The 27,941-nt window shown below is 50.0% G+C and overlaps 2 protein-coding genes across 15 annotated transcripts in view; one reads left to right on the top strand and one right to left on the bottom strand.

Annotated features, from left to right (window-relative positions):
• The window catches only part of LOC140629094 (pseudouridine-5'-phosphatase), a 79,525-nt gene that overhangs the window by 37,436 nt on the left and 14,148 nt on the right, over positions 1–27,941 (bottom strand). Inside the window, exon 2 of the mRNA XM_072818528.1 lies at positions 5,839–6,057. Within this exon, the coding sequence (XP_072674629.1) occupies positions 5,839–6,057 (219 nt within the window). The remainder of the gene's footprint in view (positions 1–5,838; positions 6,058–27,941) is intronic.
• On the top strand, positions 237–27,644 carry LOC140629092 (uncharacterized). Of its 14 annotated transcripts, none has more exons than XM_072818521.1 (7): positions 237–867; positions 5,498–11,532; positions 12,164–12,540; positions 13,565–13,673; positions 14,324–14,370; positions 21,139–21,284; positions 27,432–27,644. In XM_072818521.1, exon 2 carries the CDS (start codon positions 7,788–7,790, stop codon positions 8,931–8,933), a length of 1,146 nt encoding a protein of 381 aa, XP_072674622.1. In that variant the 5' UTR covers positions 237–867; positions 5,498–7,787; the 3' UTR covers positions 8,934–11,532; positions 12,164–12,540; positions 13,565–13,673; positions 14,324–14,370; positions 21,139–21,284; positions 27,432–27,644. The 14 variants fall into 14 exon arrangements, with proteins under 14 accessions (XP_072674622.1, XP_072674623.1, XP_072674626.1 ...); XM_072818522.1 differs by having other exon boundaries at positions 12,167–12,540; XM_072818525.1 differs by having other exon boundaries at positions 12,301–12,540.

The raw sequence follows: 27,941 nt of genomic DNA on the forward strand, positions 1-27,941 counted from the left end.
CCAGGGAAGGCCACACCCTACATCATAACTGGGGGAGCTGCTGCCCCTGGTGATGGGCCCAGGGAAGGTCACACCCTACATCATAACTGGGGGAGCTGCTGCCCCTGGTGATGGGCCCAGGGAAGGTCACACCCTACATCATAACTGGGGGAGCTGCTGCCCCTGGTGATGGGCCCAGGGAAGGCCACACCCTACATCATAACTGGGGGAGCTGCTGCCCCTGGTGATGGGCCCAGGGAAGGTCACACCCTACATCATAACTGGGGGAGCTGCTGCCCCTGGTGATGGGCCCCGGGAGGGACACACTCTACATCATATCTGGGGGTGGGGGTTGCTGCCCCTGGTGGTGGCCACAGGGAAGGACACCCCTTACATCATATTTGGAATGCTGATCCTGGTCATGGATCCTTACATCATAATTGTGGCTGTTACCCGTGATGGGCCCAAGGAAGGACATACTCTTAACATCTACCTGGTGGCTGCAGCCCCCTGGCATCCTGCCATCCTTTCTCCTATTTTACTTGTTAAATACCTACGTGCGCCGCAGGTTTCACCTTGAAAGTATGAGAAAATGAATGCTAGTGAATTAATAATACAGCCTCTCGACAGGCAGCCTTCTTGTCTAATAAGCTCAAGGTGACTTCCACAACCAAAAATTCCTACCAGAAAGTACCTTCAGAAAGAGAAGAGATAAAAGTTGCCACGGGTTATGCGATCATCCTCAGCTTCATAATGGGAACAAAGCACGAGGTGAAGAGAATCAACACCCACATCTAGAAAAAGGACGGCGGCCAGTTTTTCTGAACACTGTCCCTCCACCCAGTATCCAGGAGATCACCTTCTCAGGGGATTTCAGGTTTGGCTCAGGTACGGAGATGAAGGGTGGGTGGAAGGAATGGAAGGAAGACAGGGTTTGTGAAGCCTGTCCTTTAGGGTAGAAACGTTGCCCTACTTTATGTAAGATTCATAGAATCAAATAAGATATTTTGTATATACTTATTTTAACTCTCACCAGCCTCACCGATGACAATACACAAGACGTCCAAAAAAAAAGTCATCTAGGTTAAGTTCTGTAGGACTACGCTATCTTTGGAACTACCTCCTGCCTTACTTTTAAATTAGAAACTTCTGAATTAAGTGATCTGTAATCATCTATGATGAGTATCTTACATAAGTGATGTGTGGTCACTGCCAAAGCTAAATGAGAACACTGCATCAATTGGTTTCACCAAGTAGAGTTCATGGTGTAGACTTCGTAGTATTCCAGCCAAACTACCACACTAGCTTGAGAAAACATCACATTTCTGGGCATTGTAGTAGAACATATATCAAGTGTTTCTTAGAGTACAGAACAAAAATACAAGAAGGAACAGCACTTGAAAGGTTTGAGAGGATAATGTAGGGAAAATACATTTGCATACCTAATACATTATGGGTACTTATTAGCATGTTGAACAATGAAAGATAATCCAGGTTAAATGTTAACAGGATGGACAAATACTTAGCTAGATTAAGAGAAAAACAAGAGAAGTTCAAATAACTAAAATCAGAAATGAAGAAGGGTGACATTAAAACCAATGCCACAGAAATTAGGGGGAAAAAAAAAAGATTTAGGAGAATAATGCTAAAGAGTGTATGCCAACAAACTGGATAACCAGGAAAGGGATATATTGTTAGAAATAAATACCCTTGGGGCATCTGGGTGGCTCAGTGGTTGAGAATCTACCTTTGGCTCAGGTTGTGATTCTGGGGTCCTGGGATCAAGTCTCACATCGGGCTCCCCATGCGGAGCCTGCTTCTCCCTCTGCATAGGTCTCTGCCTCTCTCTGTGTGTCTCTCATGAATAAATAAATAAAATCTTAAAAAAGAAAAAAAAGAAATATATATTTTGTGTCAAGATCAAATCAAGAAACAGAAAGTCTGATCAGATATAAAATACTAAGGATATTTGTTCAGGGATGAGAAACCTCCCAACAAAGGAAAACCCATCTGTGATGAAGCCTACCAAAGAGGATTAAATGAATATTCCTCAAACCCCTACAGAAATCTGAAGAGAAAGGTGTATGTGTGCTCATTCTATGAGACCAACATTACCCTCATACAAAAGCCAGGCAAAAACACTACAAGAAAACTATATATTGATATCTATAATGGGTATGGAGGCAGAAATACTAAAAAAAATACTAGCAAACTGATTTTGACAACGCATTAAAAGCAATATATGCCATCACCAGGTGGAAGTTATTGCTGGAAGGCACAGATGGTTCACAACATACAAAAAAAAAAAAAAAAAAAAAAAACACTGTGATACACCATATCAACAAAGTGAATGACAAAAACTATATAATTCTATCCATTGATGTGGCAAGAGCATTTGACAAAACTCAACACCTTTTCATGATACCAACACTGAAACTGAGAAAAAGAAAAGTAGGTTGACTAAAACTGCCTCAACATAACAAAGACCGTACGTGAAAAGCCCACAGCTAACATCATACTTCACAGAAGGTGAAAACTCTTCCTCTGAGATCAGGAATAAGATAACAGTCCTACACATAGTGCCAGAAGACCTAGCCAGAGCAGTGAAGCAGGAAAACGAAGACATATCCAAACTGTAAAGGCAGAAAGTAAGTATCCCCATTTGCAGAAGATGTGACCTTATAAGTAAAAAATCCTACAGGTTTCAAACACATAAAAACTGTTAGACCTGGTAAAGAAATCCAGCAACACTGGAGGACACAAAAATCAACATGCAAAGTCACATTTCTAGATACTAACAATGAACAATCTGAAAAGAAAGTTAAAATTATGCCATTTATAACACATCAAAAAGGAATATACTCCTAAGATGGTGAAAGACTTGTACACTGAAGCGACAAGTCATTGCTGAAAACATTAAAAAAGAAGATATAAATAAATGGAAAAACATCCCATGTTCATAAACTGGAAAATCTGGTATTAAAATGTCCATACTACCCAAAACAATATGCACATTCAAAGTGATCCCTACCAAGATCCCAAGCATATTAAACACAGAAAACATCCTAAAGTTTAAACAGACACTCAAGGGACTCTCAACTGCCATAAAAATATTAAAAAGAGATAATAAAAGTTGGAGGTCTTGAACTTCTTGATTGAAAACACATTATAAAGCTATAGTTATCAAAGCAGTGCGGTACAGGCAGGAAGACCAACAGAACAGAACAGAAAGCACAGAAATAGACTCTTGCATATATGCAAGAATAATCTTTGAATCTTTGAATAATCTCTTTTTTTTTTTAAGATTTTATTTCTTCATGAGAGACACAGAGAGGTAGTGACACAGGAAGAGGGAGAAATAGGTTCCATGCAGGGAGCCCGATGTGGGACTCGATCCCAGGACTCCGGGATCGCGCCATGGGCCGAAGGCAGGCCTCAACTGCTGAGCCACCTGGGCGTCCCGTGGTTTGAATAATCTTCAACAATATGCCAAGACCACTCGAGAGCATAAGGCCCGTCTCTCCGACAAATTCCCACGAAATTGGGGATACTTAGGATATCCACAGGCAAACGACTGAGGTTTGACATACAAGGATTAATTCGAAATTAATCAAAGACCTAAAGCTGTAACATTCCTGGAATAAAACATAGGAGGAAAGCTTTAGGAAATTTGATTTTATACTGATGTCTTGGGTAGAACAGCAAACACTCAGACAACGAGAGCAAACTGGGAGCCAAATGGGACTGCATGAAACTTAAAAAATCTTGCACATCAAAGCACGCAAGAGGATGAAAAGGTAACCTATTGAAATAGGAAGAAAAAAATATTTATTTGCACACTGATAAGTGTCTGATAAGGGGTTTATCCAGGAAATATAAAGAACTCCCACCAAATAACAACAAAAAAGTAACCCTATTTTTAAAAATGGGCAAAAGACTTAAGACAGCTCTCCAAAGAAAACACAGAAATAGTTAAAAGCATATAAACTAAGGTTCTCCATGATTCATCATTAGAGAAATGCAAATCTGAACTACAATGAGTTTTTACTTTGTACATCTGAGAATGCCTACTAACAAGAACAACCAAAAACCACAGAAAATAAGTAAGTGTTGGTGAAAATGTGGAGAAACGGGAACACTCGTGGACAGTTAGAAAATAATAGGGTGCAGTCACTCTAGAACACAGTAGGCTGGCTCCTCAAGAGATAGCAAACGGAACCACCATACGCTCCATGAGCCCGCTTCCAGGTACACGAGCCAGAAACTGAAAGCACGGTCGCAGAAACGTCTCCGTATTCCTACGTCCATAGCAGCATCCTTCATAATAGCCAGGAAGAGAAAGGACTCCAACGAGTATCAAGAGACGAATGGACACACACAACGTGATGTAGCTGTACCGGGGTGGGGAAAACGGAAGACAATCCTATATCATGCGACAACATGAATGAACCTTGAGGACGTGATGCTAAGTTCAAACAGCCAATCCGGAAAGGACAAATCTTGTATGAGCCCCCCCCCCAAACGAGGTACGTACAATAGTCCAGTTCACACACACAGAATGAAGAATGATGGTGCCAGGGGCTGGAAGGAGGGCCGAATGGGGAGTGAGGGGTGGATGGGTCAGAGTGTCTGTTTTCTAAGATGAAGAAGTCCTAGAGACGGGTGCTGGGGGCCGTGACCCGACAGCGTGACGCTACGCGACACCACCAAACTAGACACCTAGAGATGGATGAGACGGTCAGTTTTACCAGGTCTGGTTTCTACCATGATTTGAAAACTGAGCTGTATGGACGTGTTTCCATCATTAAAGGCTGTCGCGATAGCTCCGTGTGCAAAGGGTCCAGGATGGCAGCGGACACGGAGCTCGTGCCCGCGCCCGACATTCAGATTTGTGTGTCATCCAAGCACGGCGCACGTATGTGGTTTCTATGTGACACAGGCAGTGGTACTAGCAGGTCGTTTACAGGAAATTCTCTATTCCCAGGGAATATTCAATCTGCACTTTTGGATGCATGCGTAAATATTTTTTAAACACACATGTTTCAAAACTATGAGTCACAGGAATACAATTGTAAATACAAAATTATGGCCGTAACTGCACATTTGTTTTTCCCCTGTCCTTGCACCGTTAATTCCAAAGACAGAGTATTCACCTTTCTCCCTGGAAGACTCTTAAAATAGCACTCCATTTTTTGGCATCTTTCAGCCCTGTAATCTAGAACATTCTCGACCTTCTGACTTTTAGCAAGAAACAGCAGACAACTGAGTTCTGATCGATCTTCACTTAACAAGCCCCAAGGGAGAGAAGTCATCTTTGCTTTCAAAGGAAAACAAGTGAAGAAAGGGGTGAAGGGCATGTAAACACACGTGTTGAAAATGAATTATGCTCTTAACTTAAAAAAAAAAAAAAAAGAAAAAATAATAAAAAGAAGGTTGTTTGGGAAGATTTAGCGGCTTATCATCAATTTGCTCACGTTTAAATATTTGCTAAAATAATCTCGTGTCTCATTTTGAACAGGAAAAGGCAAAGCCACCTATCGGACCTTGATGCGATTCCGTCGTGAGTGTGGCACTGGTACAACACCGGAACGAGCACAGTTCGCATGTTTTTGGACCTCGGGACTCAGTGGTTCCTTCCTTGGAAGGAAGCCCTTGGAAAGACCAGATGGAATCACAGCATAGGATTAAGCAAACTCTCTCTGGAGTACCTGTGAGCCTCAAACAAGACGAGGTTTTCCTGAGAAGCTATCAAGACAAAGGAAGACACAAAAGCAAGCCCGGCACGGGCCGGTAACCGGGGTTTACAACAATACCGCAAAGGCGCGCGGATATGATCCCATCACACGGAAGGGCACATACCTGGCATCAGAGCAGCCGTGGGGAATAATTCTTTCAACTTCATCTGGCTTTCGTCCACCAGCTCCTCTTTGGACATGGGGAGCTGCAGGACGTCTATTACGATCTGGGCCGCCTCCGTTGCCTTTTTCCCCATAACAAGGGACTTGACATCCCAGCTGTATTTCTTTCCATAGCGATCGCATATTTCCTGAAACACCACTGAATAGAGCCGTTCCGTATCTGCAGAAACAAAGACAGGGCGACGTTTAGGGGTGTGTGCTATGCCCCGGGTCTCTACTAGGTACATACGTGTGTGTGATGCAGGCCATCTGCGCGGACATCTATGCAAATACCGGAAATGTCGCAGGTCATTGGGACAATGCTGTGCTGCAGTTGTGTTTGCAGCTGTGATCTGGAAAGTGAAGAACTGGGAAAGAAACGAAGCCCATTTTATTGTTGATAATTCTTTGATACAGACAAGTGCATGTATGAGCCCAAATGTGCACTTGGGGCGGCGGAAGCCGTGACGCCATCACCGGGTATTCAAGCTGCCGGGAGCCAGCTGCACACAAGGGTCAGTGTGGGTGACCCCTCCTGGCAGGGACACTTCCATCGCCCCGTGACAGTCCGCACAGAAGCGTCTGGCCACGGGTGCCGCTGCAAAGCTCCCACGTGAGAACGCACCGGTTCTGGACAGGCTCGTGTTCTGCTGCGCTCACACTCAGAGCACCTCTCACACCAGCTGTGTGTGCCGGACGGGGGCTTCCCCACACCCAGTAAGTCTGTGATGCCAGCGGGTGTCAACAATTCCACACAGTTGTCACACCGTACACAGGGTCAGGTCCCATGGGCAAAGGGCTCTGTCCCAAACCATAAGGAGACATCGGCTCACCCGTGAGATGAGCTGTCATCCCAAAGACAAGTACAACGAGTGGGCTGAGGATGTTGGAAGAAAGGAACCCTCGTGCACCGTTGGTGGAGATGCAAACTGGTGCAGGCTCTCTGGAAAACAGCATGGAGGGTCCTCAAAGAGTTAGGAAGAGAGTTACTACACAGGCCAGCAATGACACTACTGAGCGTTTGCCCGAGGAAAACAAAAGGCTAATTCAAAACCACCTCTGCACCCCCACGTTCACCCCAGCTTTATTTTCAATACCCAAGATAGGGAAGCAACGTAAGCGTCCATCAACAGATGCGTGCATACAGACATGCTATACACAACACAATACTGCTTTGGCCATAAAACAAATGAAATCTTGCCACTGGTGACAATACAGAGTGACCTACATGGTGTCATGCAAAGTCACAGGACACAGAATCGACAGATTCCTTTACATGTGAAATTTCAAAGACAGAACAAAGAAAGTAAACAGTCTAACACAGAAAACAACGTGGTGGCCGCCAGAGGGGCGGCGGGGTGAGAGGATGGGTGACACAGATGAAGGGGACTCAGAAGTACAAGCTCCACTTATGAAATGAGTCTCGGGATAGAGAAGACCGCACGGGTAACAGAGTGAGTACGGCTGCGATAACTGTGCAGGGTCACCCAGGCCACCTGGCTGGGCCCTCCGTGGTGCACCTACACTAACTGGTCAGGCCCTGTACGTGGACACACACCAACTGGATGAGCCCCCATGGTGGATCAACACCAACTGACAGACCCTGCATGGTGGACATAGGTCAATCGGACGGGCCCCGCGTGGGGCCCCATGCCTACTGGACGGGCTCCGTGTGGTGGCCCCGTGCCAACTGGATGGCCCCGCGTGGTAGACCTGTGCCAACCAGACGGGACAAACGTGGAGGACCCGTGCCAACCGGATGGGACCCGTGTGGTGACCCGTGCCAATCGGACGGGACCCGCGTGGTGGAACCGTGCCAACCGGACAGGACCCGCGTGGTGGACCCGTGCCAACCAGACGGGACCCACGTGGTGGACCCGTGCCAACTGGACGGGCTCGTGAGGTAGACCCATGCCAACTGGATGGGACCCACGTGGTGGACCCTGCCAACTGGATGGGCTCGCGAGGTGGACCCGTGCCAACCGGACGGGACCCCGCGTGGTGTACTCATGCCAACCGGACGGGACCCACGTGGTGGACCCATGCCAACTGGACGGGACCCACGTGGTGGACCCATGCCAACCGGACGGGACCCGCGAGATGGACCCATGCCAACTGGACGGGACCCACATGGTGGACCCATGCCAACCGGACGGGACCCACGTGGTGGACCCATGCCAACTGGACGGGACCCACATGGTGGACCCATGCCAACCGGACGGGACCCACGTGGTGGACCCATGCCAACTGGACGGGACCCGCGAGGTGGACCCATGCCAACTGGACGGGACCCACATGGTGGACCCATGCCAACCGGACGGGACCCACGTGGTGGACCCATGCCAACCGGACGGGACCCACGTGGTGGACCCATGCCAACTGGAGGGTTCGCGAGGTGGACCCATGCCAACTGGATGGGACCCACGTGGTGGACCCTGCCAACTGGATGGGCTCGCGAGGTGGACCCGTGCCAACCGGACGGGACCCCGCGTGGTGTACTCATGCCAACCGGACGGGACCCACGTGGTGGACCCATGCCAACTGGACGGGACCCACGTGGTGGACCCATGCCAACCGGACGGGACCCACGTGGTGGACCCATGCCAACTGGACGGGACCCGCGAGGTGGACCCATGCCAACTGGACGGGACCCACATGGTGGACCCATGCCAACCGGACGGGACCCACGTGGTGGACCCATGCCAACCGGACGGGACCCGCGAGGTGGACCCATGCCAACTGGACGGGACCCACATGGTGGACCCATGCCAACTGGACGGGACCCACGTGGTGGACCCATGCCAACCGGACGGGACCCGCGAGGTGGACCCATGCCAACTGGACGGGACCCACATGGTGGACCCATGCCAACTGGACGGGACCCACGTGGTGGACCCATGCCATCTGGACGGGACCTGCATGGTGGACCCATGCCAACTGGACAGGATCCGCGTGGTGGACCCATGCCAACTGTACCCAAGCCGCCAGAGGGGCGGCGGGGTGAGAGGATGGGTGAGACAGATGAAGGGGACTCAGAAGTACAAGCTCCACTTATGAAATGAGTCTCGGGATAGAGAGGACAGCACGGGTAACAGAGTGAGTACGGCTGCGATAACTGTGCAGGGTCACCCAGGCCACCTGGCTGGGTCCCGTGAGGTGCATCTATGCTAACTGGTCAAGCCCTGTAGGTGGACACACACCAACTGGATGAGCCCCCATGGTGGACCAACGCCAACTGGACGGGACCTGCGAGGTGGACCTATGCCAACTGGATTGTTGTTGGGTCATTTAAATGGATAAAAATGTAAAAATCACTATGACATACACCTGAAAGATCAGTTCACTGAAAATGCAAACGTGGTGACACATGCTGGTGAGACCTGATGCACGTCTCCAAAGGCAAGCGTTTCCAGATCTGGGAAGCCACAGGGGGCTGAGTGCAGGTGCCCGAAGGAAGGCAGAAGGGCCGTGTCCGGAGGCGTACTCAGGGCCCCCGCCTCACTCTTGGTGGTGGCACCCACACGGGCACTCGGCGAAGCCAGGAGGTGACGGACGGGGGCTGCGCACACACGGCTGGCAAGACACACACCTCTCCCGTTCCGGCTGGTTTAGGAGGTAGACCAGCCCCTCTAATCTCAGCAGTAAGGGCCTCATGCAGTGCGTGAAGCCACAGAGACGCTGCACAGTCTAAACCGAACGTGTACAGTTGGGCCCGATAACAAGACCGCTTCCTGTGCGTGTGGCAACATCGCCGAGTCTGCAGACGGCAGGAGGCACGGCGCTGTCGCTCGGGAGCGTGGCTGTTCTGGTGTCACCTGTGTGTGCATCTGTCCCACGGCAGGTAAAGGGACACCTGGGCCGTACAGCACACCCGCCACCTCTGTGCCAAGCCCAAGACCCGAGGGCAAAGGGCAGCGAGTTCCCTTGCAAGTGAAGGCCTCCTATGGGTGGCACTACAGCCCACGCCCGAAGGGCTCTGCAGGCGGTGCCTCCTGTTCCAGTCTGCGCCACAGCTCCCCTGGCTTTGCTCCCGGGCTTGCTCATGGATTACCAACAGTTCTCTGGCCAGGGGCTCCGCGGATGGCACCACTCACGCATCCCTCTCCTGGGGCTCCCTGCACCTGCTGGGGGATGCCTGGTTCTTCGTGCTCAGACCTGAGCTGGACAGCTGCCCTCACCGCCTCTCCCGTGGACTCTGGGAATCGGCACCGACTGGCCCATGTAGCCCCAGCCCTCCTTTCAGCCATCAGCGTGGGTGACACCTGCTGAGGCACAACTCGCGAGAGCCGAGCATCAGGTGCCATTTCATCTTTGGCACTTGAACGACCTGGGACCTCTGCTTCTCTGGCACAGGCTGGATGTTCCTGCGGCACTGGAAAATGTGCAGAACAAACAGGTCCCCGGCGCCCCACCCCTGCAGGCACTTGAGACGGCTCCCATGTGACCTCTGTGTTAGGGAAATACCTGTTTTGGTTTGGTTTTCTTTTGCTGGCACAAAAGATGGTGAGGCTTTAAGGAAACATTTCCGGGGTCACTCAAGTGTAGAGAAGCCATGGTTTGGATAGCCAGCTGAGTGACTCGGGGTTTTCTAGAACCCACGCTGCACCTGTATATATTGTTCCTGAAGGTGGCAGACAATGGAGGGAGGGCTGGTTCCTCCCCATGAGCAGCAGCAGGAAGGTGCCCTCAAGCCTTCCGTGGCCAAGGGTCTCTGGTAACGAAAGCTCCTTTTATGTGCACCCCTCCACGGGGGTCAGAGCAAGGGCTCTGCGAGATGGGGAAGGACGGACAGGCCATAGTGCACATTTTTACTTTCCTCCCTGGTACTCAGACTAAGCCTCTAGGACTCCAAATGTCCAACAGGAGGAAACGACAGGCACTAAGTGAGAGCAAGAAACTAGTGTCGGGTCTAAAGAGCAAAGTCAAGCGTGGGAGTCAAGCGTGGGAAGCAGCAGAGGCCGGGCGGTCGACGGAGGTGGCATTCGGGGACTCTTGGTAAGCCAACTGGACGACAAGGAAGAAAGGGGCGTGAAAGAAACACTAATCCCAAAGACAGAAACGTAGCGATGGCCTTTAAAACGCTTTAAACAGTGTTTATTTAAAGCCTCGTGTCAAGGCTTTTAATTTAAAAGACACTGAGCTGTGGGATTATGCATCTGCAGGAGACTGTGCAGACCACTTTTCTTCACAATGTAGATAAAATCATCCCAAATCCTCAGTGAATAAGCGAGGATCTAAACAAGTAATTAAAGTCCTCAGATCCAACGATGACTGCGCCAGCTCATGACAGCATGCTTAGAAATTAAAGGGACAGCGTTTTGAAAGGAAGAAGTTCCAAAGATGAGCACAAAAGAACCCCAGCAAGCTATCAGGGGCATGTGGTCCCCCTGTCCACAAGCGAGGCAGCGAGCTCCAAGCTCTGCAACTTGCTTCTGTGTCACTTCACACAAGAACATCACATGTTACAGGCCATATAAGGCACGACGGTCCGTAGGTGTTAGGAAAGCATTCCTCGTGAAGGAGAGCCTCCCTTCTTGCTGGAAGAGGGGAACCCATGCTGCAGTGGGGGAGCCGCTGCAGGTGAGCTGATGGGATGCAGGTGAACTGATGGGATACAGGTGAGCTGATGGGATGCAGGTGAGCTGATGGGATGCAGGTGAGTTGATCGGGTAAGTGGTGACACGGGGGTGTCAGACGGGAGATGAGCCCCCGGTCAAGTGGGTACAGTGGCCACAAGGTGGGTGTCATCATGGGTACCAGGCTGCCCTCCCAGGTGGGGAAATGAGACGCATTTAGGTTTAAGTTCATCGACGTGCTGCAGAAGGGCATCCCTGTACCCGCAGGAAGGCTAGGCACGGCGGCCTCTCAGGCCCGGGTCCTACAATGCTGTTTTCTTGTCATTGAGGATGTAGTGAAATGCTTGCCGAGTCCATCCCCGCTCCCAGAGGACCGTGCCAGTTTGCATTTTACCCCATAAGGAGTAGGGGTGAGGGTGTTTTCCCACATCTCCTGTGCAGGAAGCTGTGCTCCTACAAACAGGCAAACAGGCACCTAATTCCAGAGCAGTTGCTCTGCTTCAGAGCAGACAAGCACGCACGATAAGACCTGCTTTCTCTGCTCATTCCGGTTTCCGCTCCCAAGCCAGACCTGGAATGAGGTATTCGGAGAAAGAATGGGCATCAGGAGTCTGAAAGAAGAGCAGTCAATTCCCAGCTGGGCCACTGTGTAGCTGCCAGTCCTGGGTTGAGATTTCAACGTTCCTGACTTGTGGTTTGTTCCCCGGGCAGCAGTGGCACGTAGGCAGCACTGGCCTGCAGGGCTGGCTGTGACGAGATGCTGGCTGTAGGCGGCCACAGGAGCTCTGAAGGCGGGAACCCGGTTTGCGACCCTGCCCTGCCGCTTGCAAGCCACTGAAATCTGCCAGCAGGTGCTCAGCCCCTGGCGGGGCCTTGGATGACAGATCTGCAGAATGGGGACAGTAGCACGGATACCACACGCCTCCTGGCTGGCGTGTCATGTCGGTGAAGAGGAACAGTCTGTGCTGAGCTGTGAGTGCAGCGCCTGGCCAGGGGCAAGTCCTGCACCATCTTATGGAACCCTCGGCGGAGGGGGAGGAGGGAGGGTGCGAAGACACCTCCCTCGCGCCTGCTCTGTGGAAGGACTCGTAAGTACTAAGCATCCCTGACCTAGGAGACCTCAAGATCTGCCTGTCTCCGTACAGCAGTGCTCCAGTAAGGGCGAGACCCTGTTTAATATGACAAGTCATAGGGCCCTGCCAGACATATTTCACTTAGAAACAAAGACCAAACACCCATCACCTGCTTGGAATGTATTCACAAAAGTACGATACCTGCCAGGCATGTGGAAACAGCTTCACGACACTTGTTAACTCACTGCCCGGCCCCGTACAAGAACATGATCCCTCATTTCCAAATCCTTAATCCATAAACATCTGCAACCTGAAAAGTCTCTGATTCAGTGGCAACATCTGACCTGCACCGGCATGAGGAGGGCTTAATGCGGATTATTTGTTATTCCTTGTGTGAATTTTCATACTCTTGTCTGTAGGAATCCCCGTGGGTTTACACATGGGTGCTGCCCCAGACCCCACCCTACCTACTATATAGGTCCCATGCCACACGTGTTATAAAACATTTTAAGTTTAAATTGATGATGTAAAAATCTCAATACAACTAGCTCCATACGGTTTGGAAGAGAGACTCTGAACCCACCGCAGTGCTTGCTCGCCAGGCAGGCTACAGCTTGTGCACCTTGCACACCACGACAGACCAATTTAATGCTTCCTTCCAGAACTTAACGTCATCTCCAAAAGAGTCGTACTTTTATTATCTGTGATTACAAAAAAAAAAAAAAAGGGGGGGGGTGGGGTGGGGTGATCAAAAGCCAGAGTCTGTGTGACAGGTCAGTTTCTTGAAGACACAAACACATTTTCACATTGGAGAGCTCATCTTGAGTGAAAATCAAATTGTCAGAACCGGGCAGATCAGAAGACGATGCTGGAGCTGTCTGGCAGCTTTCTCTCACAAATACAGCAGTGTTTTGGGGCGGAGTGAGCACTCCGTATTTTAACTGTAAAATAGCTTTAATAATAAATACCCAGCATTGAATACAGTTTGATAAAACTGGTGGTGTCGTTTTTCTAAGCTGATTTTTTTTTTTTTTTACAGAGAGCACGGAAGCAGGGAGAGTGGCAGGCAGAGGAAGACGGAGAAGCAGACTCCCCGCCGAGCAGAGAGCCTGACGTGGGGCTCCATCCCAGCCACCCAGGCACCCCAGGTAACATCAGCACACACCCGACTCCCGTGCGGGTTCTTGATAGAACACACATGGCAGGGTCCCACTGCAGTTTCTGACTCTGCAGATCTCGGGTGGGACCAGGAATTTGCATTTCTGATGCTGCTCCTCTGGGGACCACACTTTGAGAATCAGAAACCAGTAGTAGACTGTATTAGGTGAAAGGAATCAACAAAGAAGAAATCAACAAAACTGTTTGGCAGCTACCAGGCACCTACCACATGCTATCAGAACAGCTTAGGGGCGCCTGGGGGGCTCAGTCGGCAAATCATCTGCCTTCAGCTCACGTCACGATCCTAGGGTCCTGGGATCGAGCCTCGCTAGGGCTCCCTGCTCAGGAAGGAGCCTGCTCCCTTTGCAATCTGCCCCCCACTTCCGGCTCATGCTCTCTCTCAAATAAATAAATGAAATCTTAAAAAAGCAAACAAACAACAAAAAAACCCACTTATCTGATGTGCTTACCAAAGCCCTGTGTTTTATAAAATCAGTAATTTGAAAAATGGATCAACTTTCAGAAAACCTTAATCTGAATAATGACATGTATAGATGTATGAATAGAAATTAAGGGGGAAAAAATCACCTATGACATAGATTCCAACGTCGATGTTTCTATTTCCTTTCTTTAACCCCAGATGAGATGCATGTTAATATGTTTTTCGTGGAGGAAACGTTTTTGAAGGTAAGTAATTCTGAATATGCCCCATTGTTTCTGAAGTTAATGGCCGCAGCAAACGACTTCTGTTAACTGGAGTTGTCGGTTAACTGGAGTCAACTGGGTGCCCCGGGGAGGAGATGAGGGGGCCAGGGGACACCCTGCACAGCAGGGTCACACCCGGCAAGGGCACACCTCCTCTGCAAAAACACCTCACACACTACGCTTTGTTTTAAGGAATAAAAACACAGGCGGGTTAATGGAACACGTTAACGGAACCCACGTTAATAAAACACACTGAAAGAATCAGTTAATTGGTTCATTCTTCTCTCAACTGGAAATTAAGAAAATACTTTCTAGCACTGAGACCAGAGAATCAAAGTCGTAGTTGCCATCGGTGGCCTTGTTTCGAGAACGAATACTCCACCCCTCGCATTTGGTATCTGCACACTCCTGTGTGGGGTTTGATTCCCCCTAGTGAAAGCACTTCCGGCCCTATGAAGGACATCACTGAAAAACATGAGTTCTTTTCCAAAAATGGACTATTGGGTCAGTGGCACAGCTATCTGAAACACTGAGCTCTGAATGTCATGGGCCTGGAAACCGGTGATTCACGGGAGACCTCACAGGAGACCGGAGCCGAGCCGTCGGAAAGCGCTAGATCTGATATCTAGGTCGCCTTGGGCTCTTCTTGACTTCTTAAGGCAGCCAAGCTTGCTTAATAATTGCTAGAACCCTAAAGGCAAAAGCTGTTGTGTAAGGTCACTGCAGGCAACAGCCGCTAAACGCTGTTCTTTCCACTCGCTCCCGGCACACAGCAGAGCCCAGATCCCGCTGGCGGAGCTATTATGTGGCTCCGAGTGGCTTCGGGGCATGCTCCTGCCGGGGCAGGTTGGCTCAGAGTGTCCGTGACCAGCCAGGGCCCCAGCAAGTGCCCCACCGGGCGTAGTAGGAAGGCGCTACACGACACCGGGACCCCGACAGAGGGAGGCTGAGCATCCTTGCTCCGCCTCTGGACCATGACCCAGCACGGGGAAGCATGAGCATGCAACCCAGGGGCAGAGGTCTGTATCCTAAGGACACGAGATGCCAACACGTAGAGCCACCTGGTGAGCTGGGAAGGGTGGAAACGGTGCTGGCTTGGCCCCACACATTCCAGTCCCATCAGAGGAAACCGTCAGTGACCAGTGAGAAGCCGAGGAGCGCGGGCCCTGTGTGGATGCTGCCGGCCGGCCACCCAGCAACCCGTAAGCACACCTGTATCACACCCCAGGCAGGCGCTGGGGCCCCAGGCACTCGCCGCATGGTCCGCCGCCCGGCCCGAACACCTCTTCACACAGGCACACCTGTGTCCTCCGAGCCTTGCTGTGGCTGTGGCCGCTCGGAATGGAGTATCCCCCGGCACCTCCACAGCAAACAACCCTGGGTGAGGACGACAGGGTGCCTAGGAGGAACTGCAACAGTCAGGAAGCCTTACAGAGTCCTGGCACTACGGTGGGCACGGGCATGAACACGGCTGCATTTGGGTTCAACTCTCTGGCCCCAAGCTCCACGCCCGGGACTAACCCAGTCCACATCGTTTCCCTCATCTGATGCGGATCACGAGGATTCTGCTGCCCTCAGGAGGGTGGTTCGTGGGAAACGCTTCAAAGCCGGAGTGAAGCTGTGTGCCAACAAAAACCAGACGTAGTATGTCCCAAGGAAAGGAAGTCCCTGCCCTGCAAAGAGCTTTGTAAAAATCTAGTGCCGTGGAGGGGGGCACTTGACGGGATGAGCACTGGGTGTTATTCTGTATGTTGGTAAATTGAACACCAATAAAAAATAAATTTATTATTAAAAAAAAAAAATCTAGTGCCGTGGAAAGCCACAAACAGAAACCCTGTCCTTTCAGGATTGCTATAAATCTTTATCCAGATCTCCTTCCATTAACAAACAGCAGACGCGATAAACCACAACAAAAAATAAAGCTACCTTTAATTGTACTGTTAGCCCACTTTGCTTAAGTACCGGTGATGCAAAAATATCATCTGCTCACTGCTCTTCAATGCAATACAAATTATTTCATTTATGCCTTGGATACGGGAAACAACCAACCTGTCATGATATAAGCTAGAACCCAAACCAACATAAAATTGATTTCATTCCCCCAAAGTTAAACTTTAGGCCAAGTTTCAGATGACTGCTCTCAGAGACTCTTCTGAAACAGATATTTATGAATTAGAAACGTCTTGTATTACAGAAGTCACACTATGACATGCACCATGGAGCAGAGCTGAGATGAACGATCTTAAGAAGCAGACCCTGGGGTGCCAGGGCAGCTCAGTCAGTTAAGCATCTGCCTTTGGCTTAGGTCATGACTCTAAGGTCCTGAGATCGAGTCCTGTATCGGACTTCCTGCTCAGCAAAGAGTCTGTTTCTCCCTCTCCCTCTACCTGCTGCTCCCCTGCTTGTGCACAATCTCTCTGTCAAATGAATAAAACCTTAAAAAAAAAAAAAAAAAAAAGCAGACATTGACGATCTTGGGTACACGGCAATGGCACAAGGTACAAATATGGTAGATTCGATCAAATGAACATTGTGTACCTACTGTGTGATAGGCCCTGAGAAAAACCCAATAATTAAAGCTTATACAGGCGTTGCTGGAAGTGACATAAATCTCTGATCAGAATCAAACAGCCCAGGCATGTTTGTTGATAAAAATAAACACAGAAACAGCCAAATACATACAAGAATATGGGACACTTTTGCAAAGACTATGATTGAGAAATTGCCCACATATCAATCTACTTATCAGCATGTACCGAAATGTCACCATCCCCTAACCCCAATGACTGCATGGCAAGAAAGGTCCCTTTGGACAGTCAGGCAGAGAGGGAGGGTGTGTGAGGACATGGACTGCTGGCAGTACGGGTAGGAGAAAAAAGATAATAAGATGGTGAGCACATACGAGGAAAGGAAGGCCAGGCACGTGTTCTCCAGCAAACAGTGCAGGTTCCAGTCCACCACTGGCACTCAGGTGCTTTCTCCCACATGTCCACAGACACCCCACAAGCTCTATACCCATGGCATAAGGATGCTCGCATTGTCTCTGTGGTAGCTACTTAACCTTTACAAACAAAGTTGTATGGAAAAGGTACGCTTCCTTATGTTCAGGGACGTAAACAAACGGAAATGAATAAATGACGAGCATGAAATGATGAGTCACGGGGATATTCGCTTCGAACTGGAAGCTTGCTTGCTCCAGCAGGCTGAGAGAGAAGTATTTAAGCATTTGATATATAGCTTCCCGTGGTGGTAAACTATCAGTTTTCAACTGTAGAGGAGTGATAATAAATGTGGCTGCTCAAAATAAGGACCAGTAATAGCTATTTGAGTCGTCCTTTGTAAAGTCAAGCTTCTCATTAGCAGTTGACGTGATTCGCTGGCATTATCAATCATTTCAGTTAGTACGAATGGGTGTCACTCTAAGGATTGTTTTTTCTGGTAATCCATACTCAATTTTGAAAACTAGGTTGGTTTTTTTTTTAAATTATTTATTTATTTTATTTATTTATTTTTTTATTTAATTATTTATTTTAAAGAAAGTGTGTGAGTGGAGGGAGCGCCAGACAGAGGGAAGCAGGCTCCCATTGAGCACGGAGTCTGACATAGGGCTCAAGTTCACAACCCGGAGATCATGACCTGGCCCAAAACCGAGAGTTGGCTACTTATCCAACTGAGGCACCCCGGTGCCCCCAAAAAGTCATTTAAAAGATGAACTGGTTCAAAAAATGTTGCTAGATCACACCTCTATGTAATGGAAATATACCCATATAAAGGGGGCAAAAAATGGACATTTTGGTGCTTAGGGCCATAGAGCTAAACATAAAATCAAAACTATCAAACTTGGAGAAGCAAACATGGGGCATCTTTGCAATGTTAGGTTCTATGAAGTTTTCATATCAGAACACAAGACGCAAGAGCCATAGGAGAACACACATATAAAGGGGCATCCGTTAAAGTTAAAGGAAACCATCAGTAAGAAAACAAAAGGCAAGTCATAACACAGGAAAAAACACAACACACACGACCTGCATCTAGAATATATAAAGAACCTAACATCACAAGTCAATGATGACACAAAAACCTCCACTATCTACAACCTAATCCCCAGAACCTATAATTATCGTACCTCACAAGGCAAAAGGAACTTTGCAGCGTGCTCCTGTGTCTGGGGATGGGGCGATGGTCCTTGATGATGCAGCAGGCACAAAGTCATCACATGGGTCTTTACGGGGGGGAGGGGGGTCAGAGTTAGAGGAGGGGTGAGCACAGACACACACGCTGGGAGTGAGATGACGGCAAGGCAAGGAAGGTCCTCAGAGGCAAGGAAAGGGATCCCATCCCGCACCAGAGCCTCCAGAAGGAACGCAGCCCTGTCAGCACCTTGATTTTCGCCCACCAAGACGGATGTCGTACTTGTGGCCTCCACAACAGTACGGCAATCAATTCGTGCTATTTTGAGCCACGAGCCATGAGGCCATTTGCGAGAATTTGTGACAGCATCAATAAGAACGTAATACACAACCCAGCACAGAAACCGCTTCGGTAAACAGTCTGGTGGTTTCCTGCAAAGTTAAGTGTAGGCTGACCGTATAAGCAGAAGCAATAAAAACAAAAATACAACCTATCAGTCCACACAAGACATGAATGAGTTTCAAGCCAACTAGGGTCAGTGAAAGAAGTGGGAACCATTCTGTAGTTTGAGAAGCAGACTGCCGCCTACATTGGGATGGAACGGAAAGAGGGAGGCTCTTTGGAGGGGCACGAGACTTTTGGGAGTTACGGAAACATCCCTGCTTTGAGTGTGGACACGGCGTCACACTACGGGGGATCCACCTGGACATTTTAAACCATCCTTGATGGGGATCCCTGGGTGGCGCAGCGGTTTGGCGCCTGCCTTTGGCCCAGGGCGCGATCCTGGAGACCCAGGATCGAATCCCACATCAGGCTCCCGGTGCATGGAGCCTGCTTCTCCCTCTGCCTATGTCTCTGCCTCTCTCTCTGTATGACTATCATAAATAAAATAAAAATTAAAAAAAAAAAAAACCATCCTTGAAGCTAAGCATGATGACAGTTTCCTGGGACTTGACTTTTCTATGTAAAATGTCATTTCTATGCCGTTGTAGAGGAAATTTGCCGATTCCATCCAAATTGTATAGTGATGTCCTCAAAACAGGGGCAGTCTTACACAAAACTGAGCCCTTCCAGGGTTGGAGACGATCTGAAGCGAAAATCCTACAAGACTTTAAAACACTGCCCTTCCCATGGGTCTCTGAGCTGCCTTAAAAGCAGGGCCGTGGGAGGTCAGGACAGATGCATTAAGACAACGGCCACTGAGATCTAGTGTTTGCGGGACAAGGTCAGGAAGGGGGTGCGGAGCACAGCGTGGTGCTATGCTTGCTGTCCCTGGGTCAGCCCAGGGGTATGAGGACGAGAATGTGGACACACAACATGGTTCTCTGCCCACCAAAAACCAAGCTGTCTTTCAGAAATCCTGATGTTTGTAACCAAGGACAAAAGACGTAGCAGTGTTGCCTCATACCATCAGCCTAGGAAGAAATAAAGGCTTTTTCAGGGTTTCAGGTGTGAGGGGAGCTTTCCCTAGGGACACCCCAGGTGCTCCTGGACACCTGCCAGCTCAAGGACAGGTGTCCCCAGACAGGCAAAAAGTGGATATTTACTGAGCCCCAGGAAACCGCCAGATTGGGGACAAATATTTTCTAAAACAGGAGGAAATTCAGGGAAATAACTGTGGAATTTGAAAGCGGTAAAAAAGTGCCATCCGAGTTAAACATCTCCCAAACTCAGCCTGGGACTCAGTTTACAAAGCGTTGCCTGCTCTTGATGTTTACTGGTATGTTACTGATACACAGATGCTATTAGGCCAGTTTAAAATCAAGAAAATTTAATGAGCGAATGAATGGATAAAATAAATAAGATGAGATTTTTGAGTCTGGATGGCTTCTTTCAGGTCTGGGGGTCATCTGGGATTGACACACACTGGCATCCCGTGCACAGTCTCTTCCACACGCGGCCCCTGTACAGACCCTGAGTTGTGGGCACCGGGACTCTGGCCATGTGTGTCCAGGTGTGGAACCCAGACCGCAGCACCCGCACGACCTGGGCACTGGAGGGAAATGCAAATTCTCGGATCCATGCAGCCCCTCCCAACAGGAGGGCCCGGGACGCGGGCTACGTGGGTCGTAACGAGCCCTCAGGACGTATCTGACGCCTGCACAAGTGTGGGAACCACAGAGCTAACGCGTCATCCGTGTTCACGGCCAGGACATGATGGAAAGTAATTGGGAGAAGAGGGGCAACCGGTGCTGGCACTTCTCACGGGGTGACAGGCACTGGAACCTGCACGACCATCCGCCGTATGTGCTAGGGGCACGCCAGAGCCGGCTGCCACACGGGCAGCCACACCATACGGGAGGCAGGGAGAGGGCCCCTTGGTCTCTCTGCTGCTCCCTGGGGCTCCCGGGCGCCACCCACACCTGCGTGTCCTAGGAACAGCACCCGGGTTCTCATGGGCGCTGGCGAGGTGCCTCTGAATTGCGGACACCGTCCCTTTGCAAACCCAGGCTCCAGGTCTCACACGTGCCCTGCTTCATCCACTCTCGTTGCAAAGACGGTTCTAGACGCTGGGAGCAGCAACACCGGGCCGTGGCACTCCCTGAATCTGGACACTTGGGCATGGAGCGCTGCAGGAGCCGAGTGCCACAGGGACGTTATCCTCTGCTTTTCCTACAGGGAACCTGTGCCTGAAAAGGCCCATTGTTATCCTTCACCTGCCCCGTGACAGGCTTACCTGGACAGCTAGGAGAGGAGCCTCAGCCGTCCAGGGGGTGCACTAACCGAGGCAACAGCGTCGAGGCATCCGTTACGGAGAAGCTAAGGTGACGGTCCGTGCCATTTTCATGTCGGTAGAGTCGCGTGAGAAACAGATGACAAAGTGTCAGAGCCTGAAGGCTCTTGCGGTGTTGGAAAGGAGTGAGGTGGGCGTTGGGGGCGCCGTGTGGGGCCTGCCTGGGTGGCAAGGGGAGGTACCACTGCCCGCTAGGGAAGCATTGCTCTGGCATCCAGACACGGGGCAAGCTTGCTCAACGCCAGGGGCATCGTGTCCGCGTGGCCCACATGGGGACGGCTGCACCATCCTCAGGGTGCGAAGCTACCTGTGCCAGAGGTGCAGAAGCTGCAGACATGGGTTCGCACGCCGCCTTGGCCCCTTCGTGGCAGTGTCACGCTGTCAGAGGAAAAGCCCGTTGGCAACGGCTTCCTCAACGGGGCAATGGGGAGGAGGCTCCCTGTCCCCTGAGGTGGTCTGAGGACGAACTATACCAGGAAGAAATCGGCCAGAGGAGAGCATGTGCTTTCCGTAAGGGGAGGGTGGAAGTCAAGGCGAAGGCGCTTTTCCTAATGGGCTCCCAGGAGGATGCACGTAAGAACATCAGGAGAGCAGCCCGTCACGAAGAGCCAAGGGCAACAGGCAGGGAAGAGGACTGTCGGGGGCACCGTCGCCGGCCTCGTCTCTAGGAGGGCACGCCCCTGCTTCCCGATGTCTTCCACTGAGCTCCGTGGCTGGCGGGCACAGGGCGGCAGAAACCCTGACTGCATGCAACCTGGGGGGTCGTCTGCCCGCCCCCCACCGTCCTGGCTAAAAGCAGGTGCCAGTCCTCTCTGGCCTCTCACTGTGGGGCAGGCGGGCTGGCAGGGGGAACCGAAGAGAAGAGCGAGGCGCCGTGGCTCCCGGGCTGCCGGCCTGCTCCATCCGTGAAGCCGGGAGGCTCGGCGCACAGACAGGACCCACAGACAGGTGTGAGCGGGGAGGCGGGCGTGTGCGAGGCGCAGGGGCGGTTGCAGGTTCCAGGCTGGCAGCAGAAGCACGGCACGCAGGCCACGGGGAGGGCACCGAGTGCGGTGTGCCGTGTCGTGGTTTCCGCGCCACGGCCCGCGGCCACGGGATGGTGCTGAGAGCCCGGGCGTGCAGGCGGAGAATCGAGGGAGCTACGCGGCCAGTAAGTCAAGCTGCCCAAAGGAGCCGCACGCGAAGCCAACACGGCGCTTTTACATTCATTCGTACAAAGAGAATGAAGAGGAACGAGCCCGGAAGGCTGGAACTCCGGCATGCACTACACACAGGCGTCCTGTTCTCTGGCTTCTTAAAAGCGGACTTTTAGGGGCTCAGCGGGTTAAGCGTCTGCCTGCAGCTCATGATCCCGGGGCCCCACATTGGGCTCCCTGCTCACCAAGCAGCCTGCCTCTCCCTCTCCGTCTGCCCCATCCCATTTTCATTTTCTCTCTAAAATAACTAAAATGTATACTTTTAAAAATGCGTACTTTTAGCAGATCACATGTGGAATAAAAGGCTTTTCAGACGAGTTTTTTCTTCATGCCACAAATTGATAGACGCTCGCTGTCCTACATTCCCCACGTGCGTTTTTCAAAGCGGAATCTCAGACGGTGCAGACGCTGATTACACCGTGCTCCCCTCTTTCCTGGGACAGCACGCTGATGTGCCCCTGCTTCCAAACGGGGGCTCCACCAGCAAGAGCCCCGGGCTGCAGCCTCTGCCCCCCGCCTGCAGCCATCCCCGACCGCGGACGAGGCTCCACCTGCACCTGGGATGACTTAGGAAGCCTGCCCACGCAGCAGGATCACGTTCTGATCCTGCACTTGCAAACCAACCCCTATTTAGGACGTGTAAGGTAAGAGAGGCATTCTCTCAGCTTGCCATGCATGCCCCCTTACCCTGCAGCCTGCATAAAACCCAACCACTTTCTCCTCCCAGACTTCTCCCCAGCTCAAACTACTGCTAGAGTCCTTACAACGGTGCATATATGTGCCTTCTCCATCAACAGGTTTTGGATTTGAACGGAGCTTACCACACCAAGAAAAGTTCTCACTTGGAGGCGGTGTGTAACCCAACAATCATACATACCATTTTTTGCTTTGGAGAGTATCATCACGCGTGGTTTAGGAATACTTAAATGTGGGCAGCCCGGGTGGCTCAGCGGTTTACTGCCACCTTCAGCCCAGGGTGTGATCCTGGAGACCCGGGATCGACTCCCACATCAGGCTCCCTTCATGGAGCCTGCTTCTCCCTTTGCCTGGGTCTCTGCCTCTCTCTCTCTCTCTCTCTCGTCTCTCACGAATAAATAAAATCTTCAAAAAAAAGAAAAAGGAATACTTAAACGTGCAATACTGCTTATACACGAATGTTTGTTTCTTGGTTCATTATCCAATGACCAACTCAAACATTCCTTTGACAATCTTTGTAAATTATGCTCAATAGGGATGTTATAACACTATTTTCATGCCTTCAAGTAATGGTTCACAAACGGGGTGATTGTACTCACCGGGGGACATAAAAGACAAGATAAATGTGTTTCTGTTTGCAAATCTTTTTTCTTATCTGATTTAAAAGACAACTGCTTAGGCGATAATTATAAATCTCTATTTATGAGCACATAATGTACAAAGATGTAATCCTAATGACGGTAACAGCCAAAGGAGGGGGGGCTGAATGTAGCCATATCCTTGCAAAGTTTCCGTATACTTTTTAAATTATGTTGGCATTAATGCAAACTAGACGGTCACGTGTTCAGATGTTAACTGTGATCTTCAGAGTAACCACCAAGAAAATAACTAAAAACACATCGTAAAAGACACGCGAAGGGAATTAAAGTCGTGCACTAGAATATATCCAGTTAACGTGAGAAAAGGCAGTCTCGGGAAAATAAAGGAATGACAAGGAAATAACTTATATGGAAATCATGCCATACAGGAATCATATTTGATCAAGAATGGCATTTCATGTAAATGGCTAAGACCCCCAGTTAAAAAGTAAAGACTGCCACAATGGGCTTTAAGAAAAGAAAAAGAGGGACGCCTGGGTGGCTCAGCGGTTTGGCGCCTTCGGCCCAGGGCGTGATCCTGGGGACCTGGGATCGAGTCCCACGTCAGGCTCCCTGCATGGAGCCTGCTTCTCCCTCTGCCTGTATCTCTGCCTCTCTGTGTCTCTCATGAATAAATAAATAAAATCTTTAAAAAAAAAAAAAAGAAAAACAATGTGACCCACCCAGACCCAACGTGACTGGCACCTAGAAAACACAATTAGATTGAAGGGTGCAGAAGGTTTAAAGGATGGCCAAGGTATCCAGTGCCAACAGTAAGAGAAGAGGCAGACACAAGACAGACTCAAGACAAATATCTCTACTGCAAACAACACAGAGAAGTCTAATAGGAACATTTTATAGAGAGATCATTCCGGATTCCAAAGATGCAGGAATTATAAACCTGTATGCACTCAACAACAGCGCCCCAATTACATAAACCAGAAACTGAAAAAAATTAGAGGGAGAAACAGATAATTCACCAGTGGTGGTCGGAGATTTGGATATCACAGCTCTAATAATGGATAGAACTAGATTAAAAAGTAGTAAGGAAATGGAAGCCCAGATTTAATACCATTAACTACTTAAAACACTGCCAACCAGGGGCGCCTGGGTGGCTCACTCGGTGAGATGAGCGTCTGCCTTCATCTCAGGTCATGAACCCAGCATCTTGGGATCACACCCTGCATCACCCTTGGCCTCTCCCCCTGCGTGTGCGCTCTCTCTTTCTCTCTCTCTCCCAAAATCTTAAAACAAAACAAAACGCAACAAAAAAACAGCACCAACCAGCTGGACTTAGCAGACACCTACGGAACATTCCACCCAACTGTAAGCTGACACACCTTCTCCAGGAAAAGGCGGTGTCCTAGGTCATGACCCCATAAATTGGCAAAGGCTGGACTGAAATCATACAGCGTATCTCCCTAATCGGCGATGTGATGAAATTAGAAGTCAATCATAGAAAAAGATGGGGGAAATTCATAAGCACATGGAAAGTCAACGATGCACCTGTATGTTCAAGGCTCAAAGAAGAAATTAAAAGGGAACCCCGGAGACACTGTGGGATGAATGAGTGAAAACGAAAATACAACAGCCCCAAACCTACGGGGTGCAAGGAGAGCAGCGCTTGGAGGGAAGTGGATGGCTACACACGCCTATGTTAATGCAGAATGGTCGGAGATGTGGAGCGTGCCGATGGATCTGCAGAAGAGGAAGGGGCTGTGAGCCAAGGAACGGGCAGCGGTACGTGGCTGGGTAAGGGAAGGACATCGGTTCTCTCCCCTAGAGCCTCCAGAAAGGAATGCCACCCTGTACACACCTTGATTCTAGCCTGAGGAGACTGACAAGGGATTTGTGACCTCCACAACCACACGGTCCTAATACTCGCGTGGTCTTATACCACTTGGTTTGTGGCCCAGCGGTCAGTCCGGCAGCAAGAACCCAACACAGTAAGAAACTTTCTTGAGCGTCTATGCTCCTTTTTTCCTAATGGGACTACTGTACAACTTTTTTTTTTTTTTTTTTTTTTTAAGATTTACTTATTTGAGAGAAAGAGCGAGCACACAGGCAGGGGGAGGAGCAAGAGAGAGATTCTCAAGCAGACACCGTCCAGCACGGGAGCCGGTCTCAGAGCTCAAATCCTCAACCCACAGATGATGACCTGAGCCAAAATGAATATTCGAGTCTCGACCAACTGAGCCACCCGGGCACCCCCCGTACAAGGACTCTTAAGCACACCAAACACACAACGTAAGAATGATCCTTTCTGAACATCTCACCCACAAGGACTTGAACCACAGAAGGTCAACGGCGGCTACCGACAGTTCACAGAAGTCCGTGCAACAGCTTCCCCGAGGCTGCGCACCAGCCATTACGCAGCACCACGGCCTGGGCCCTTCTTACCGCTACATCATAATCACACATGTATAAACCTTATTAATCCCTGGTCCTTTTTTCTCATTTCCCACTGTCACATCCTGACACTTCCATTGAGTGAATGTCAATAATTTAAGTTCTTCTTGAATTTTAAGAGACAAATATATGACCGCGGTGTTGTAGATGGATGTGTCTTTCTCATGTCCTCGATGGATACACCCTGTTAAGAATTAGCTTCCCACCGCCCCGGGCTTTATGGCTTAATGGTGAATCTATATATTTTTATGCCTTTTGAATAAATGAAAACCAGCAGATGTCCTCCACATAATGCAAACTTTAAAGACGTCCTTCCCCCAACGCAAAGAACAGCTTCCATTCTTTTCAGCATCTACCTTCTAGCAGCCTATCCTGCCACTCCTCTGTGAAGGAAGCCCCTCCAGAGGGCCTGTTGGAACAGGACGTCAGCAGTGTAAGCACTGATATGGAGATAATGCCAAAAATACTTAGGGCGATGCAAATTATTCCAAAATCTAGGAATCGTGTTGAGCTGAAATCAGGGATATATAGTACCAACTGCTTCTCCTTCTATTTTTTTTTTAAAGGTTTTACTCATTTATTTGAGAGAGAGGGAGAGCACAAGGAGGCAGAGCGGCATGCAGAGGGAGAGGGAGAAGTGAAAGCGGACAAACTTCCACGGTAGTCCCGTGGGCGCGGCACTCAGCCAGCAGCCCTAAGCGTTCACTGTCCACCGCCCTGGTGCAGCCTGCCCCCTGGTTCAGTGGGAAGTGGTCCAGATGGCTTGGGATCACAGAACCTGGCTGCGCTGGTCTACTAGGGCTGCCACAGCAAAGGAACACATACCGGCCAGCTTCAACAGACACTTATCCGTCCCGGTTCTGGGGGCTGGGAGTCTGAGACCAGACAGGGCTGAGGCTGCTTCCTCCTGAGGCCTCTCTCCTGGGCGGGTAGACGCCGTGTGCTCCGGTGTCGGTGCATGTCTGTGTCCTCATCTCCTCTTCCCATAAGGACAGCAGCCCTATGGGGTGAAGGCCCATGCAACTGACCTCATTTTACTCTAATCCCTGCTTTAAAGACCCCACTTCCAAACACAGCCCCATTCTGAGGTCCTGGGGTGAGCGTTTCAACACGTGCATTTTGTAGGAGACACAATTCAGTCCACCCCACGGCGTTATAGATCTTCACGTGTTTGGTATTTGTGTCAAAGGCAAAGGCAACCAACCACTTAAAATTATCCTTGTCTATCTTGTTTTTCAGGGGAAGAGACAAAGAGAATAGTGAAGAATCAAGAATCAAGATCCTGGGCAACCCCGGTGGCTCAGCAGTTTAGTGCTGCCTTCAGCCCAGGGCGTGATCCTGGAGACCTGGGATCGAGTCCCACATCAGGCTCCCTGCATGGAGCCTGCTTCTCCCTCTGCCTGTGTTTCTGCCTCTCTCTGTGTCTCATGAATGAATAAATAAAACCTTAAAAAAAAAAAAAAAAGAATCCAGATCCTTTTTAAAAGAATAGGCTTAGAGACTATAAACTGGTTTACGCACCTCAGGTTTTACTGAACCATACTCAGGATTTCTGCAGAGACCCAAAGAGCAGTAAGTTGCAGGTCCCTCCCTCCATGCAGAGTATACCGCTGGTGCTCACAAGGAGTGTTGTGCGAGCCATCTGGACCAAAGGGGACAAGCTTGGTATCTGATTTCCAGCTGCACAGTGGCAGCTGCTGAGAGGCCACCTCGGTGGGAACCCTAGAGGCTCCTTGGGCACAGAATGAA

The sequence above is a fragment of the Canis lupus genome, chromosome Y (genome assembly GCF_048164855.1).
Source record: "Canis lupus baileyi chromosome Y, mCanLup2.hap1, whole genome shotgun sequence".
Taxonomy (NCBI): Eukaryota; Metazoa; Chordata; class Mammalia; order Carnivora; family Canidae; genus Canis; species Canis lupus.